The sequence below is a fragment of the Ranitomeya imitator genome, chromosome 3 (genome assembly GCF_032444005.1).
Source record: "Ranitomeya imitator isolate aRanImi1 chromosome 3, aRanImi1.pri, whole genome shotgun sequence".
In the NCBI taxonomy this organism is placed as follows: Eukaryota; Metazoa; Chordata; class Amphibia; order Anura; family Dendrobatidae; genus Ranitomeya; species Ranitomeya imitator.
Window position 1 is genome coordinate 549,417,157 of NC_091284.1, and position 18,787 is coordinate 549,435,943.

The 18,787-nt window shown below is 44.4% G+C and overlaps 1 protein-coding gene across 1 annotated transcript in view; it reads right to left on the reverse strand.

The window, feature by feature from the left end:
* F10 (coagulation factor X) overlaps positions 1–18,787 on the reverse strand; it is a 37,116-nt gene that overhangs the window by 14,224 nt on the left and 4,105 nt on the right. Inside the window, exon 4 of the mRNA XM_069757890.1 lies at positions 17,485–17,598. Coding sequence (XP_069613991.1) covers positions 17,485–17,598 — 114 coding nt within the window. The remainder of the gene's footprint in view (positions 1–17,484; positions 17,599–18,787) is intronic.

The window sequence follows — 18,787 nt, forward strand, 5'->3', positions numbered from 1 at the left end:
AGTTGAAAGCGAAGCTTTCAAAGCCCTGATGGACTACGCTGTACCACGCTACGAGCTACCCAGTCGACACTTTTTTTCCAGAAAAGCCATCCCAGCCCTCCACCAGCATGTTAAAGAGCGCATCGTCCATGCACTCAGGCAATCTGTGAGCACAAAGGTGCACCTGACAACAGATGCATGGACCAGTAGGCATGGCCAGGGACGTTACGTGTCCATCACGGCACACTGGGTAAATGTGGTGGATGCAGGGTCCACAGGGGACAGCAAGTTTGGGACAGTTCTGCCTAGCCCACGGTCTAGGAAACAATTGGCTGTAGCCGTTCGCACCCCCTCCTCCTCCTCTTCGTCCTCCTGCAGAAGCGAGAGCTCGTCCACAGACCGCAGTCGCACAACCACTCCATCCGCAGCTGCCACTGTTGCACACCAGGTCTCCCATTATGGGGCAGCTACTGGCAAACGTCAGCAGGCTGTATTGGCTATGAAGTGTTTGGGCGACAACAGACACACCGCGGAAGTTCTGTCCGAGTTCTTGCAGAAAGAAACGCAGTCGTGGCTGGGCACTGTAGATCTTGAGGCAGGCAAGGTAGTGAGTGATAACGGAAGGAATTTCATGGCTGCCATCTCCCTTTCCCAACTGAAACACATTCCTTGCCTGGCTCACACCTTAAACCTGGTGGTGCAGTGCTTCCTGAAAAGTTATCCGGGGTTATCCGACCTGCTCCTCAAAGTGCGTGGACTTTGCTCACATATCCGCCGTTCGCCCGTACACTCCAGCCGTATGCAGACCTATCAGCGTTCTTTGAACCTTCCCCAGCATCGCCTAATCATAGACGTTGCAACAAGGTGGAACTCAACACTGCACATGCTTCAGAGACTGTGTGAACAGAGGCGGGCTGTTATGTTTTTGTGGGAGGATACACATACACGGGCAGGCAGTAGGATGGCAGACATGGAGTTGTCAGGTGTGCAGTGGTCGAAGATTCAAGACATGTGTCAAGTCCTTCAGTGTTTTGAGGAATGCACACGGCTGGTTAGTGCAGACAACGCCATAATAAGCATGAGCATCCCCCTAATGCGTCTGCTGATGCAAAGTTTGACGCACATAAAGGATCAGGCGTCTGCAGCTGAGGAAGAGGAAAGCCTTGATGACAGTCAGCCATTGTCTGGCCAGGGCAGTGTACAGGACGAGGTAGCGGGCGAAGAGGAGGAGGAGGACGAGGAGGATGATGGGGATGATTATATTTTTAATGAGGAAGCTTTTCCGGGGCCACTGGAAATTGGTGGCGCGGCAAGGCCGGGTTCTGGTTTTTTGAGGGACACAAATGACGTGGATTTGCCTGAAACTGCCCCTCAACCAAGCACAACCGCAGATTTGAGAACTGGAACTTTGGGCCACATGGCGGATTATGCCTTACGTATCCTCAAAAGGGACACACGCATAACTAAAATGATGAATGATGACGATTACTGGTTGGCCTGCCTCCTTGATCCTCGCTATAAAGGCAAATTGCAAAATATAATGCCACATGAGAACTTGGAACTAATATTAGCAACCAAACAATCAACTCTTGTTGACCGTTTGCTTCTGGCATTCCCTGCACACAGCGCCCGTGATCGTTCTCACACGAGCTGCAGGGGCCAGCAGACCAGAGGAGTTAGAGGGGCAGAAATCAGAAGTGGCGTTGGCCAGAGGGGTTTTCTGACCAGGTTGTGGAGTGATTTTGCTATGACCGCAGACAGGACAGGTACTGCAGCATCAATTCAAAGTGACAGGAGACAACATTTGTCCAGTATGGTTACAAACTATTTTTCATCCCTTATCGATGTTCTCCCTCAACCGTCATTCCCATTTGATTACTGGGCATCAAAATTAGACACCTGGCCAGAATTGGCAGAATATGCATTGCAGGAGCTTGCTTGCCCGGCAGCTAGTGTCCTATCAGAAAGAGTATTCAGTGCTGCAGGTTCAATACTAACAGAAAAAAGGACTCGTCTGGCTACCCAAAATGTAGATGATCTAACCTTCATTAAAATGAACCACAACTGGATTTCGAAATCTTTTGCCCCACCTTGCCCGGCTGACACCTAGCTTTCCTATGAAAAGGTCTTGCCTGTGGACTATTCTGAATGCCTTTTCCAATCTCGTAATTTTCTGCACCTGATTGTCCAGCATACGACATGTTTACACCTCACTAAATGGCCAAACTCCCCACACGGGGCCGTGGTATCGACACTTGGCGACAGCACCCGTGAGAGTGCAGTTTGTCTGAAGAGGTGGGTGAGCCCGCTTTTGGTCGACGGCACTGCCACTGGGTCCCTCCTAGTACAATAAAGTGTCTCTGGCGGTGGTGGTGCGCACCCAACGTCAGACACACCGTTGTAATATGAGGGGCCCTGGGCCTGTACCGCCGGCCACAAGACAGTTTCCCCCCACCCCAGCTCAAACAGTGCTCTACCACTTGCAAAATTATCTCACAGCTCCACCAATGTTTAGTCTATGCGCTGACATCCTTCAAAGCCTGCCACTGACAATACCATTGTATTGACATTTTTGTTATGTTAGGCCTTCGATGCCTGTCTGTGGTCACTCCTTCCACTAGGCCTCCACTGACCACACCACTGCTGCCCGTGTACCCCTGTAACCAATTTAAAATTGCCTACAGCCATGTGTTATTATTTTAGGCCTTCGATGCCTGTCTGCGGTGACTCCTTCCACTAGGCCTCCACTGACCACACCACTGCTGCCCGTGTACCCCTGGAACCAATTTAAAATTGCCTACAGCCATGTGTTATTATTTTAGGCCTTCGATGCCTGTCTGCGGTCACTCCTTCCACTAGGCCTCCACTGACCACACCACTGCTGCCCGTGTACCCCTGGAACCAATTTAAAATTGCCTACAGCCATGTGTTATTATTTTAGGCCTTCGATGCCTGTCTGCGGTGACTCCTTCCACTAGGCCTCCACTGACCACACCACTGCTGCCCGTGTACCCCTGTAACCAATTTAAAATTGCCTACAGCCATGTGTTATTATTTTAGGCCTTCGATGCCTGTCTGCGGTCACTCCTTCCACTAGGCCTCCACTGACCACACCACTGCTGCCCGTGTACCCCTGTAACCAATTTAAAATTGCCTACAGCCATGTGTTATTATTTTAGGCCTTCGATGCCTGTCTGCGGTGACTCCTTCCACTAGGCCTCCACTGACCACACCACTGCTGCCCGTGTACCCCTGGAACCAATTTAAAATTGCTTACAGCCATGTGTTATTATTTTAGGCCTTCGATGCCTGTCTGCGGTCACTCCTTCCACTAGGCCTCCACTGACCACACCACTGCTGCCCGTGTACCCCTGGAACCAATTTAAAATTGCCTACAGCCATGTGTTATTATTTTAGGCCTTCGATGCCTGTCTGCGGTCACTCCTTCCACTAGGCCTCCACTGACCACACCACTGCTGCCCGTGTACCCCTGGAACCAATTTAAAATTGCCTACAGCCATGTGTTATTATTTTAGGCCTTCGATGCCTGTCTGCGGTCACTCCTTCCACTAGGCCTCCACTGACCACACCACTGCTGCCCGTGTACCCCTGTAACCAATTTAAAATTGCCTACAGCCATGTGTTATTATTTTAGGCCTTCGATGCCTGTCTGCGGTGACTCCTTCCACTAGGCCTCCACTGACCACACCACTGCTGCCCGTGTACCCCTGGAACCAATTTAAAATTGCCTACAGCCATGTGTTATTATTTTAGGCCTTCGATGCCTGTCTGCGGTGACTCCTTCCACTAGGCCTCCACTGACCACACCACTGCTGCCCGTGTACCCCTGGAACCAATTTAAAATTGCCTACAGCCATGTGTTATTATTTTAGGCCTTCGATGCCTGTCTGCGGTGACTCCTTCCACTCAGCCTCCACTGACCACACCACTGCTGCCCGTGTACCCCTGGAACCAATTTAAAATTGCCTACAGCCATGTGTTATTATTTTAGGCCTTCGATGCCTGTCTGCGGTCACTCCTTCCACTAGGCCTCCACTGACCACACCACTGCTGCCCGTGTACCCCTGGAACCAATTTAAAATTGCCTACAGCCATGTGTTATTATTTTAGGCCTTCGATGCCTGTCTGCGGTGACTCCTTCCACTAGGCCTCCACTGACCACACCACTGCTGCCCGTGTACCCCTGTAACCAATTTAAAATTGCCTACAGCCATGTGTTATTATTTTAGGCCTTCGATGCCTGTCTGTGGTCACTCCTTCCATTAGGCCTCCACTGACCACACCACTGCTGCCCGTGTACCCCTGGAACCAATTTAAAATTGCCTACAGCCATGTGTTATTATTTTAGGCCTTCGATGCCTGTCTGCGGTCACTCCTTCCACTAGGCCTCCACTGACCACACCACTGCTGCCCGTGTACCCCTGTAACCAATTTAAAATTGCCTACAGCCATGTGTTATTATTTTAGGCCTTCGATGCCTGTCTGCGGTCACTCCTTCCACTAGGCCTCCACTGACCACACCACTGCTGCCCGTGTACCCCTGGAACCAACATCAGAAAATATAAAAATAAGTATTTTGCTTATAAAAAAGAAAATACTGGAGAGATATCAAATGCAGACATTTTAACATTAAAAACAAACACATACAACAAAAATCTGGTACAGTACTAAAAATGGCCACCAGCTACAATAACTTTCTCCTGCAAGTAGTTAACTGAAAGGTTTTTTCAATTTTAAACACAGATATGGCATCCACCGAGTGTTGTCCTGTCGCGTCTTCTTTATATTATTGCCAAGAAGATGCAAAACAATGAAAATAATAAAATCATTATTTACCAAAAAAATAGAGTAAGTCAAAACCACATTGCAAATAAACATTCATTACAAATAAAGAAGCAGGGCGCGTCCGAGGGTGAGTATATACCTAATAAGAATATAATCACCCTCGGACGCGCCCTGCTTCTTTCCGACAGCCTTCCTTCCTAAGAATCAGCCCTTCCGTGGTGTAGAGAGAGGGTTTGTTACACTCCAAGGTGTTCCTCAGGTTGCCTTTCCTGAGCTTCGATCTTCCGGCTCTCGTTTAGTAGTTGTTGGAAACTACGCTGCATTGGGCCTACAAATTGGGTATGGGGTGTAGAGAGATGGTGTGTTCCACTCCAAGGTGTTCCCCAGGTTGCCTTTCCTGAGCTTCGATCTTCCGGCTCTCGTTTAGTAGTTGTTGGAAACTACGCTGCATTAGGCCTACAAATTGGGTATGGGGTGTAGAGAGATGGTGTGTTCCACTGTAGAGAGATGGTGTGTTCCACTCCAAGGTGTTCCCCAGGTTTCCTCTCAATTGCTTCGATCTTCCGGCTCTCGTTTAGTAGTTGTTGGAAACTACGCTGCATTAGGCCTACAAATTGGGTATGGGGTGTAGAGAGATGGTGTGTTACACTCCAAGGTGTTCCCCAGGTTTCCTCTCCATTGCTTCGATCTTCCGGCTCTCGTTTAGTAGTTGTTGGAAACTACGCTGCATTAGGCCTACAAATTGGGTATGGGGTGTAGAGAGATGGTGTGTTACACTCCAAGGTGTTCCCCAGGTTTCCTCTCCATTGCTTCGATCTTCCGGCTCTCGTTTAGTAGTTGTTGGAAACTACGCTGCATTGGGCCTACTAATTGGGTATGGGGTGTAGAGAGATGGTGTGTTCCACTCCAAGGTGTTCTCCAGGTTGCCTTTCCTGAGCTTCGATCTTCCGGCTCTCGTTTAGTAGTTGTTGGAAACTACGCTGCATTAGGCCTACAAATTGGGTATGGGGTGTAGAGAGATGGTGTGTTACACTCCAAGGTGTTCCCCAGGTTTCCTCTCCATTGCTTCGATCTTCCGGCTCTCGTTTAGTAGTTGTTGGAAACTACGCTGCATTAGGCCTACAAATTGGGTATGGGGTGTAGAGAGATGGTGTGTTCCACTGTAGAGAGATGGTGTGTTCCACTCCAAGGTGTTCCCCAGGTTTCCTCGCCAATGCTTCGATCATCATGCTCTCGTTTAGTAGTTGTTGGAAACTACGCTGCATTAGGCCTACAAATTGGGTATGGGGTGTAGAGAGATGGTGTGTTCCACTCCAAGGTGTTCTCCAGGTTGCCTTTCCTGAACTTCTATCTTCAGGCTCTCATTAAATTGTGGTTAAACGGAACAACTGCATTTGGCGTACTAGTTGGTTTGGGGCCTACTATCGGTGTCTGCCGCTCCTTGCTGTTCTCCTGGTTTCCTGTCCTGAAATTCCGTTTTCAGGCGCTCGTTAAGTAGTTGTTAATGTTAGACTGCATTTGGCCTACTAGTTGGGTTGGGGCCTACTATCGGTGTCTGCCACTCCTTGCTGTTCTCCACTGAACAAAGCTGTGCCGCCTGTTTACTACTGTTGCCAATTTTGAACTGCATTTCGACTACTTACTGATTTGGGCCTACTCTCTGTGTCAGCCTCTCATTCCAGTTGTCCTCCACTGCAATGCCCCCTGATTAGTCCTGTGTTACCAATTTTGAACTGCATTTAGCCCACTTTATTCTTTGGGCCTATATCTGTGTTTCCTCCTCATCCTGCCCATTGCCCAGCCAGTGATAGATGAGTCTGCTGGTACATTGACCCATAACGCAACATTTCCCGTGCACGCTACACTGCAAGATTGTGACCCTGCTGAAAGTCAGGTCCCCCTTCCCGCATACCATACCACCTTACACGGGGACAAACAGGAAGGTGCAGATGAAAGTGCAGGTTCCTTCATCAGGTGGGGGGAGGAATACTAGTTGGCGACGTCACTGGCACAGGGCCTCTCATGGTACGCAAAAGTGTTGCTGCCGGTGGGAGGCGCCCCCGCCGTGCAAACACACCGCTGTACTTTGAGGGGCCCTGTGCCAGTGCCAATGCCAACTAGTGGGCCCCCCCTGCTTGCTCAGGTTCACAGCACTTGCAAAGTTGAAATACTTACCTCTCCCTGCTCCACTGCCGTGACGTGGTCCAGATTTCCTGGGCCCACTAATTACTTGAACCAGCCCTACCCACCACAACTTTAGCCAAATGACCCCCAATTTCAAATGCCTTCCAATTATTATAAGGTAAATTACGCTTGACAAGCTTCATTAAGAAGAATGGATGGTTTTGACATTAAAATGGGCACTCTAGGTGTTTTCCTGGCCCCCACTCACTGCCGACTATGCTGCCCCATTGACTTGCATTGGGTTTCGTGTTTCGGTCGATGCCGACTTTACGTCATAATCGGCCGATTTCACTCGACCCGACTTTTGAGATAGTCGGGTTTCGTGAAACCCGGCTCGACTCTAAAAAGGTCAAGGTCGCTCAACTCTACACAACACATATCAACAAGTGCATACACATTATACCAGCATTACATTAACACATTAACAGGAACAAACACTAGGAAACCGCACACAATTAATATGAATACGATCCAAAGAGGGGGAGGCATATAATGGCCTCTGTCACCTCCTTATAATTTTTCAAGTAAGTTTCAGAAATTTACTTTATTAACTTGAAAAATGGTGTAAAAAAATCTAGGTATGTACTGTAATTAATGTTGCTATAATTTCACAAATGTATATTTATATATGCATAAAGTACCTCTTCTAGGTGTGCATGAGATAATAATCTGAGGACCATTAATAGATACAGCTTGTTTTAGTTCTCGGCAGAGTCTCAGCAAATCTCCTGAAATTCATCTGGACTTGCAAATGGTTTGCAGATAAATATATCATGTGTATCACCAAAAAACATGCTCATTCTGGTCAGTTCAATGTAAAATTAACTTTGTAGTTCACAAGATGAGTTGGAGTGTTTTTTTGTGATGAGATTTTGAAAAACAGCAAAAAAAAGAAGAGATACGTATGTCATTTCATTGAGGCATGTTCTTCTTCAAATCTGCTCTAAACTTGTCAAATCAAACGGCTGGAAAATACAGTGTAAAAAAAAAGAACACTTCAAAAATGTCTTTAAGAGTTTGGGCACAATTGCTTTTCAGGCAGGTATGCTCCGTAATTTGCCAGAAAAATTACAAGATTAATTCTAAAAAGAATGAAAATATGCATTGCACAACGTAGCAGCAAAGCCACTGCAAAAAGACTACATGATAGACATCCAAAAATTACGCTTCAGGAAAACATTGCCAACATTTTCCTAAATCACTTTCCTCTAGCAAAAGAATTTAGGTACGCCGGCACTAAAAACTCGGCATGTGCACATACTTCAGGAAACAAGTTTGGAATAAAAGCCTCCAATTAAAAATAAAAAGGAGCATCTCGTTAAGTGGTTTCTGCTTGAAAAACTCATTGAATTTTTCAGCCTCCAAAAATCGCCACATAAACACATCCTTAAAGTACGCACATTGTTATCACCAATAATGTAGACTTATGACAATTTTTTAGTAATATTATCAAATAATTGATTGTCAAATACAAACTGTGTAGAAACGTTAGTAATTGTTATCCAAAGGAATGATTACTGTGGCAACAATGTAGCAAGGAAACAGCACATCATAACAGTACAGGACAGGAATGAACTATGCTCATCCCACACTGTGATATAAGGCAAAGTGTAAAGTTCAAAGATCCAAACAATTTTCCAAAAATTGGCAAGTGAATACAATGTGTGCAGAATTATAAGGCAAGTGAATATTTTGACCATATCATATTTTTTTTGTATGCAGATTTTCCAGTTCCAAGCTGTATAAACTTGAATGCCTATTGGATGAAGCAAATCAGGTGATGTGTCATTGTGCAACGAGGGAGGGTGGGACTTTTTTCAAGGTGTGCAGAATTAATCGGCAACTTGTTTTCCTCATGCAAAATGGGCCAAAAATAGATTTACCTGACCTTGAAAAGTGAAAAATTGTTAGAACTCTTACAAAAGGATGCAACACTTTTCAAATTGCTAAAATATTGGGGTGCAAGTACAGAACTACCAAAAGTTTCAATTAGTTAACAGGGTTGCAAAAACATTGAGAAGAATCAAATATGAAGCGACCAGGAAGCCCCCAGTGCTCTCATATTCCAGAAGTACAACCTCCCTGAGGAGCTCAGAAGAACAAAGTAAGGAAGGCTGATACACGACCACTACTGAAAATGACACAAATTGAAAAGTCAAGACTGGGCCAAGACATATCTGAAGACAGATTTTTCAAAGGTTTTATGGACTGATGAGATGTGAGTGAACCTTGACAGATCAGATGGATGGATTCCTGGATCAGTAATGGGCACAGACTTCCATTTTTGCTCAGATGCCAGCAAGGTCGAAATAGGGTTCTGCTATGGGCTGGTATTATTAAAGATGAGGTAGTTGGACCTTTTGGGGCTGATTATGGACTCAAAATCAACTCCCAAACCTACTGCCAGTTCTTAGAAGAAACTTTTTTTAAACAGTGGTACAGGAACAAGTCTGCATCTCTCAAGAAAAACATTATTTTTCTGCAACATCGCATACATCTAACTACTCCACTGCTTGATATGGCTTCTTACTCACCTGACCTAAACTCTATTGAGAACTTGTGGGTCCTTCTTAAACAGGAGAATTACGGTGAAGAAAATCAGTCAGCCTCTCTGACTGGTGTCTGGGAGGCTGTGGTCGGTGTTGCCCAAAAAGTTGACCATCAACAGGTTAAGAAACTGATAGACCTGATGGAAGGAAGGCTTATGACTGTTATTGAAAAGAAGGATGGCTATAATGGTCACTGATATATTTTTTATATTAACCCCTTCATTACCTTGGGATTTTCCATTTTTCCGTGTTCGTTTTTCGCTCCCCTCCTTCCCAGAGCCATAACTTTTTTATTTTTCCGTCAATTTGGCCATGTGAGGGCTTATTTTTTGCAGGATGAGTTGAACGACATCATTGGTTTTACCATGTCGTGTACTAGAAAACGGAATGCTAAAACTGACCTGCCATTATGATCCTCCAGGTCATTACGAGTTCATAGACACTAAACATGTCTAGGTTATTTTTTATCTAAGTGGTGAAAAAAAATTCCAAAATTTGCTAAAAAAAAAAAAGCGCCATTTTCCGATACTCGTAGCGTTTACATTTTTTTGTGATCTGGGGTCGGGTTAGGGCTTATTTTTTGCGTGCCGAGATGACGTTTTTAATGATAGCATTTTGGTGCAGATACGTTCTTTTGATCGCCCGTTATTGCATTTTAATTCAATGTCACGGCGACCAAAAAAACATAATTCTGGCGTTTCAAATTTTTTCTCGCTACGCCGTTTAGCGATCAGGTTAATGCTTTTTTTTTATTGATAGATCGGGTGATTCTGAACGCGGCGATACCAAATATGTGTAGGTTCGATTTTTTTTTTATTGATTTATTTTGAATGGGGCGAAAGGGGGGTGATTTAAACTTTTATATTTTTTTTATTTTTTCACATTTCTGATGTTCGCTGCTATGTAGCAGAAATGCAGGTGTGCTATGAGCGCCGACCACAGGGTGGCGCTCACAGCTACCGGGGATCAGTAACCATAGAGGTCTCAAGGACCTCTATGGTTACAATGTACAAGCATCGCCGACCTCCGCCCGGCCGGAAGCGGTAGTTAAATGCCGCTCTCTGCATTTGACAGCGGCATTTAACTAGTTAATAGGCGCAGGCAGATCGCGATTCTGCCCGCGCCTATTACGGGCACATGTCAGCTGTTCAAAACAGCTGACATGTCCCGGCTTTGATGCGGGCTGACCACTGGAGCCCGCATCAAAGCGGGGCTTCTGACCTCGGACGTACTATCCCGTCCGAGGTCAGAAAGGGGTTTAATATCATTAATGTCAGAAATGTATTTTGTAAAATATAGTACACCGCACACTCTGTATATATATTGCAAATAGTGAAGGATTTATTTATATAAAGTAGAATTAGGTGACATGAAAAGCGACCAAAGGTAATTATAATGACGTTTCGGCCCTGCCAGGGCCTTAATCATATAATCGCTATAGAAAAAATAAAGAACAGACAAAAAAATACATGAACATACAATATATGAAATACACCGTATTTAAAGTCCAACAAAAATAAAGTTCCCATCCTGGATAAGAGAGAAAAATGCAAAATAAAATAGAGGGGAAAAGGATAAATATTTTTCGCTTTCCATGGCTGTGCATTGGAGCGCCTGGGTTTCCCAGCAACCAGGCATCAACAATATCGCCGGCAGCGCATGCGCAGTAGCGCTCCGGAGCCGCCTGCATCACTTCCGGTACCGCAGGTCCTACTTCCGGTTTGCGCCTTCATAACACAGCAGCGCCAGCCACACCACACACTGACTGCAGGGCGCGGGAGCGCCGCATATCTACTGCACTTATAAAGGTAATTAGTCTTCCCCTCTTCTACCATTTATTGGTTTAGCTACCATTACATTTATTTACGTACCTTTCCCTTACAGTACTACGCCTTACATTTCCACAGACCCCTACAGGGCTCTCTTTGCGTGATATATACACAGCTTACTGGCATCTAAGGTATATATTATACAGCATTTCACCTATAGCCTCTCATCATCTATGTATCCTCCCTATATACCCTCCATCTCACGTACCTCTGTCCTCTCCACAGTATATGCCTCTACCTACCAGGATCTTTTCCTCTCCTCTGTGCACATTGAAGGTAAATTGCATCTAGTAAAATTGCCCAAGTGTACTGTCATATGGTCTTGCTTCAGGAGTCTTAGCCTTACCCTGTTATCATGTTTCTAACCTCATGTCTTCCTTGCTGACATACGAAGTGTTATATATTATGGAAGTATATCAGATTACGCTACAGTTACTATGACATTTCCCCCCCCCCCCCCCCCTTTTCCCCTCTATTTTATTTTGCATTTTTCTCTCTTATCCAGGATGGGAACTTTATTTTTGTTGGACTTTAAATACGGTGTATTTCATATATTGTATGTTCATGTATTTTTTTGTCTGTTCTTTATTTTTTCTATAGCGATTATATGATTAAGGCCCTGGCAGGGCCGAAACGTCATTATAATTACCTTTGGTCGCTTTTCATGTCACCTAATTCTACTTTATATAAATAAATCCTTCACTATTTGCAATATATATACAGAGTGTGCGGTGTACTATATTTTATATGTACGTAGGGCTGTCATAGCCCACTACACCTGCACCTCGCTCCCTTATTACCCTGAGTGCGCGCCAATTTTCTCTACATATCTTGCTATAGTCTTGGCTGCTGCACCGGGTTGCCCTAATGTCCACTACCACCTTTGCTTACGATACAGCCACTAGCGCCAGTATCATTTCATCAGTAACTGGTTCCACTGAGTTCCTCAAAACACCCGCAACGGATTTGAGAACCAGGGATTACGAGAAGACTAAGCGTAAGCTAGTCTCATATGACTTGCACTGCACTACCCTTGCCGAATATTTTCGTCACAACAAAATTCCTAGAGGATTGAGATGTAATCTGCGACCTACTCTATTCGCAGACAATCCTGAATTCTGTGACAGGTATAAACAAATTCTCAATAAATGCTCACTAGACATTATTGTCCTGACAATTGAATACCTCCAAAAGGAAATTATTGACGTTCAAAAAAGTATCCAGGCCATCGAGACCCAGCTCACTACCACACTTTCATCTACGGATTGGACCGCACTCAAAACAAAAACGGACAAAGCCATCGCAGAGTTCGAGAAAAACCTACAGGAAAGAAAGAGACTTAAGTTCCAGCGAGACAGTGAGGACTACGCCAACGACAAGGTGTACAGATGGAGCGACTCCTCCAACACCCCGAATTGGCGACAGCGCTACAACTCCAGGAGACCAGGATCCTTCAGCTCCGGCAGCGACTCCTCCACCGGTTCCAACAGGCAACATTTTTTAGCCACAGGCCGCAGGGGCGGACGATATCAAACAAACCCACCCGAAGAGCGCGGCGACAGAATGGTGACCCGAAGCCAGGTAAGCCAACCAATCAAGTGGTCAACATCTCCAGCTATTCCCTGTCACCAGCGGAACTAACGGTCCTACAGAAAGGATTATCTTTCTGTCCGACGCCCCACTGGGATCCATTCCAACTTGAAAAGGACCTGCATCGATTCTACAGATCGATTAGACTTAAGACTCACTTTGGCAACATGCCAACAATGGACACAGCTGGCAGGCCCTCCGGACTTTCTGACACCATCCCGGCATTATCCATTTCTTCTCTGGGACTTCGTAACGTCAGCACCTTTTCACCTCCTCACTCTTATCATGCCGTTGAAACATTTATTTCTCTTGTAGACCGTGACATCAAATCCTTATCACATGAACAAAGATTGGGATTCTTTCCAACACATACCAACATGACACTTGAAGAGAAACAGGCACTCTCCGCAATACGGTCTAATAATACAATTACCATAAAACCTGCTGACAAAGGGGGTGCTACAGTTGTAATGGACCGGTCACAATACCGTAGCGAGATACTTAGGCAACTGTCAGACACCAATACCTATAGGTCCATTCCTAGAGACCCCACTACAGTTATCACCAAAAAAATCAAGGACCTCGTTGGAGTATACCTGGACAACGGTACTATCGATAACAAGACGGCTACATTCTTACAGAACCCCCACCCAATAATCCCGGTTTTTTACGTCCTTCCTAAAATACACAAATCTCTACAGAACCCCCCTGGCAGACCTATTGTGGCCTCAACCGGTTCAGTCCTTTCACCACTGTCCGTATTTCTCGAAAAAATCCTGACACCACTAACAAAAAACACTAGATCCTATATATTAGACACCAACCAATTTCTAGAGAAAATCAAACAGATACATCAGGTACCTCCCCACAGCCTTCTCGTCACCATGGACGTGAACAGTCTATATACATCCATAACCCACGAGAAAGGTATACGAGCCACCAGAGAGCTCCTGGAACGATCTGATATGTCTCAGAATGCCATATCCTTTTGTCTTGAACTTCTAAATATGGTCTTATTTGAAAATTATTTCCTATATGAGGACACATATTATGTCCAGTTGTGCGGGACCGCCATGGGTTCTAATGTGGCTCCGGCCTACGCTAATGCGTATATGGATTACTTCGAATCACATTACGTCTATAATAATGAGTCCTTTTCCCAACATGCTTTAGACTACTGTAGATACATAGATGATGTTTTCCTAATTTGGACAGGGTCATCAGATACCCTCGACTCATTCTTTTCTACCCTTAACTCCACTTTCCAAGAACTTAAATTCACTATCCATACCCATGCAACAGAAATTGCTTTCCTGGACACCTTGGTATTGAAAGACACCAACGGATTCCTACAAACGGACCTGTATACAAAACCCACGGACTGTAACAGCCTGCTACTTTATTCCAGCTGCCATCCCACCACCACTAAAAACAGTTTGCCCAGATCTCAATTTAAAAGAGTGTCCCGCATTGTAACGGACCCCGAGACACGACAAGTCAGATTAACGTCCATGGCACAGAAATTCAGCGACAGGAATTATCCTTCTACTCTCCTGACGCAGGAACTCAACAGGTCCTCCGGTCCACCCACTAGCCCCACGCCACGTCATCCCCAAGAAAGGATACCGTTTGTCCATACCCATCATCCCTTCATGACTAAAATATACTCCGTCATCAAAAAACATTGGCCCCTTCTAGGTAGGGCCCACCCCGAAATCCCGTCTTTTAAGGTACCCGCACTTATGAGCACGAGGAGACCACCTAATATCCGCGATCAGATTGTCAGGGCTGACATGGGCAGCACACACCGGATACCTACCCAACAATTTTTAGGCTCACGACGCAACGGGACCTTCCCATGTTTGAACTGTGCTGCTTGCTCAAACGTAATAAAATCAGACAACGTGACCCACCCTAGGACTGGGAAGTCATATCCCATCCGTGGATTTTACACATGCGATTCTAATTTCGTGGTCTATACCATCAAATGCCCCTGCGGCCTACTGTACGTGGGCGAAACCACGCAACATATACGCGATAGAATCGCTAGCCATAAGTCCACCATCAGATGTAACAAAACATGGCTTCCCCTACCTGACCACTTTATTAAGGCGAGACACACGGTGGCCCAACTCAAATTCCAGGTTTTGGAGCAGGTACCCCGACCTAGACGGGGCGGCAATCATATCAAACAATTAAAATCTAGGGAGACTTATTGGATATATACATTGGATACACTTGCACCTAGGGGTCTCAATAGGGAAATAGATTGGCTGATATAGTTCTTTAAGCCTATTGATATTGTCCTTTTCTTTCCCCGCAGATCCGTTGATCACCCCGGTGAGTCCCCTAGCCACATTACTCTAGCTATGTCCATATTTTCATTTCATACATGACCCCTTGTTAGTCTATTTATGTAGTAATCGTACCCATATTATCGCTCATGTTATTTCTGCCACACGGTATTTTGTCTTTTTTACATGCACTACCCTTTTTTACATTACAAGTTCTAGCACTAGGTCCAATTTATTACCTTTTGTGCCTGCCCTACACTTTCAATGTCACCACTATACCATGCTATCATAGGTGACACTGCCCACACTAGCGCTTTGGCTTCGCTTTCCATGGCTGTGCATTGGAGCGCCTGGGTTTCCCAGCAACCAGGCATCAACAATATCGCCGGCCGCGCATGCGCAGTAGCGCTCCGGAGCCGCCTGCATCACTTCCGGTACCGCAGGTCCTACTTCCGGTTTGCGCCTTCATAACACAGCAGCGCCAGCCACACCACACACTGACTGCAGGGCGCGGGAGCGCCGCATATCTACTGCACTTATAAAGGTAATTAGTCTTCCCCTCTTCTACCATTTATTGGTTTAGCTACCATTACATTTATTTACGTACCTTTCCCTTACAGTACTACGCCTTACATTTCCACAGACCCCTACAGGGCTCTCTTTGCGTGATATATACACAGCTTACTGGCATCTAAGGTATATATTATACAGCATTTCACCTATAGCCTCTCATCATCTATGTATCCTCCCTATATACCCTCCATCTCACGTACCTCTGTCTTCTCCACAGTATATGCCTCTACCTACCAGGATCTTTTCCTCTCCTCTGTGCACATTGAAGGTAAATTGCATCTAGTAAAATTGCCCAAGTGTACTGTCATATGGTCTTGCTTCAGGAGTCTTAGCCTTACCCTGTTATCATGTTTCTAACCTCATGTCTTCCTTGCTGACATACGAAGTGTTATATATTATGGAAGTATATCAGATTACGCTACAGTTACTATGACATTTCCCCCCCCCCCCCCCCCCCTTTTCCCCTCTATTTTATTTTGCATTTTTCTCTCTTATCCAGGATGGGAACTTTATTTTTGTTGGACTTTAAATACGGTGTATTTCATATATTGTATGTTCATGTATTTTTTTGTCTGTTCTTTATTTTTTCTATAGCGATTATATGATTAAGGCCCTGGCAGGGCCGAAACGTCATTATAATTACCTTTGGTCGCTTTTCATGTCACCTAATTCTACTTTATATAAATAAATCCTTCACTATTTGCAATATATATACAGAGTGTGCGGTGTACTATATTTTATATGTACGTAGGGCTGTCATAGCCCACTACACCTGCACCTCGCTCCCTTATTACCCTGAGTGCGCGCCAATTTTCTCTACATACAGAAATGTATTTTGGACATTTTGAATTGTTTGGTTAATATTCTCACTTTACACATGAAAATAAACAATTGAGATGTGAAATTTTTCGTTCTTCCTAATTCTGCACACTAGGTTGTCCAATAATTATGCACACAGATATTCTCCTATGAAAGACAAAACCTCACTTTTACTTTCTTAAATATTCAGATTTATTAACCTTCTGGATTGACAGATAGAACTGTACTTGTTCAATAATAAAATTAATCAAAAATACATGTTGCCTAATAATTTTGCACACGGTGTATATATTTTTGGTTATTTTTAGACATTGCTGTCTTATTTTAAATAGACAACTTCTTTAATTAATGTATGTCTCCTTTTGGGTTATGGGTTCTATTCATTCGTCATACCATGCACTACTTTTGCACTGAGATGCAATGTCCTGACAATACTTTTGGATTCACTTTTCGACTTATGGCATTTGCAAATTTTCAATATTTATCGCTATCATAAGCATGTGGACTATTCCATTTCTTGCACAGAAGTATTCCATCCTTGCATAGTTTACAGTTTAATTTCTCAGAAGGCTTTGTAAGCATCATCTCACCTTTTTTTTTTAACTATCCATACTGATATTTTCTGGAAAGTTGACTGTATCCATTCAATAGCATTTCACCATATATTGTTTGGAATGGTGCTGCTAATTGTGTGATGTCCTCCCTCGTTGCCACATCCTTCTGCTGCACTTTACTTTTTTATGAGAAATTTTAAATACATTTGTCTATTTTATCTTAATAGCGGGTCTATGTAGTGACTGTGTACAAATCAAGGTAAAATACAGTATATCTCAATAAGAGTCAGTTGGATTCAAGACTTACCTATTTCACATGTTTTACCCTCATAACCAGAATTGCAGAGACACGTGTATTCACCAACTCCGTCTTTGCATGACCCACCATATTTACAAGGGTTAGGTGAACACTGGTCACCATCTAAAATATAAAAGAAAACCTTTAATTGCAGCATTTTTGGGTTAATTTCCATTTACTCTTAATTGCCTATATCATACAACTCCTGAAACGGTAATGTGTAACTTAATGCTGGATATTTTACACGTCAAAAATCCTATTCCCAGTATTGGGAACCTATCCATAGCATTTGGTATAATTATCGATGTTTTACGTTAACAAGTATTTAAGCTTTCATCAGCATGGAAGTCAGTGGCAGATATTATAATGTATAGAATTAGTGGCCAGCCTCTAATCTGCCACCTTTAATCAACCGTTACTCACAATTTTCTTTTGTCTGATATCTAATGGAGTGATCCAGTAGACAGTGGGTGAAAATATTTATCCTCCTTGCAATCCTCTTTAGAATCGGGTGCGGCATACAACCAAATAATATTGCCGGGATTAGGTTCCATGTGTGCCATGGTGTAAAGAACTGAAATGGAACCCGGGAGGAAAGTAAAAGAAGGTGTTTGGCTTGGAGTCTGAATATTTTATTCTTTCTAGTTTATGGTCCATAATTTGAAGCCAGTCTCCCATACTCAGGAACGCTCAGCTGTGCTGAGAACTCCTTTCTCCTCTATGATAGAGCTGCTGTAAGAGGAGCTGGTAATGGCTTACCTTACAGAGAGCAAAAGGATGGGCTACCAGGAATCTGACGTGAAGGATCCTTTTCTCCCCCAACATCATTTGTCAGATGAGAGTCGGGAAGCCCCATACACATCAGACTGTTGGCCAATCCTGCCAATATCGGTGAGTTTGTCTCTAATGTTTATGGGGCCTTTGGTGCCATGTCTGGGGTCTGAATCTAGAGGTCCAATCTAGAATCTACGATACTTTAGGGGTCAGATGAGAAGTCAGAATTATTTGATTGGTCAAGTATGGAGTCTGAATCAACCTGCATCTACAAATTCTACATTGACCAAAATCCCGGAGCAACATTAGTAAGATAGACTGGAAAGTGTGCCGAGTCAGGCGTCTCACATGCTAAGCAGTTCCTCTTCTATTCATAACCAGAGTCTAGTTTTTGCTGTAACTGCCAACGTGTGTGCCTCATCCCGGAAGTGTAACCCAGTGCCACAATACAGTGTGTCCCACCAGGCTTCTACCCTCTTTGAATTGAGTAAAACCTGTTCTATTCAAACCTTGCTGCGTCCGTATCTGTGACATACTT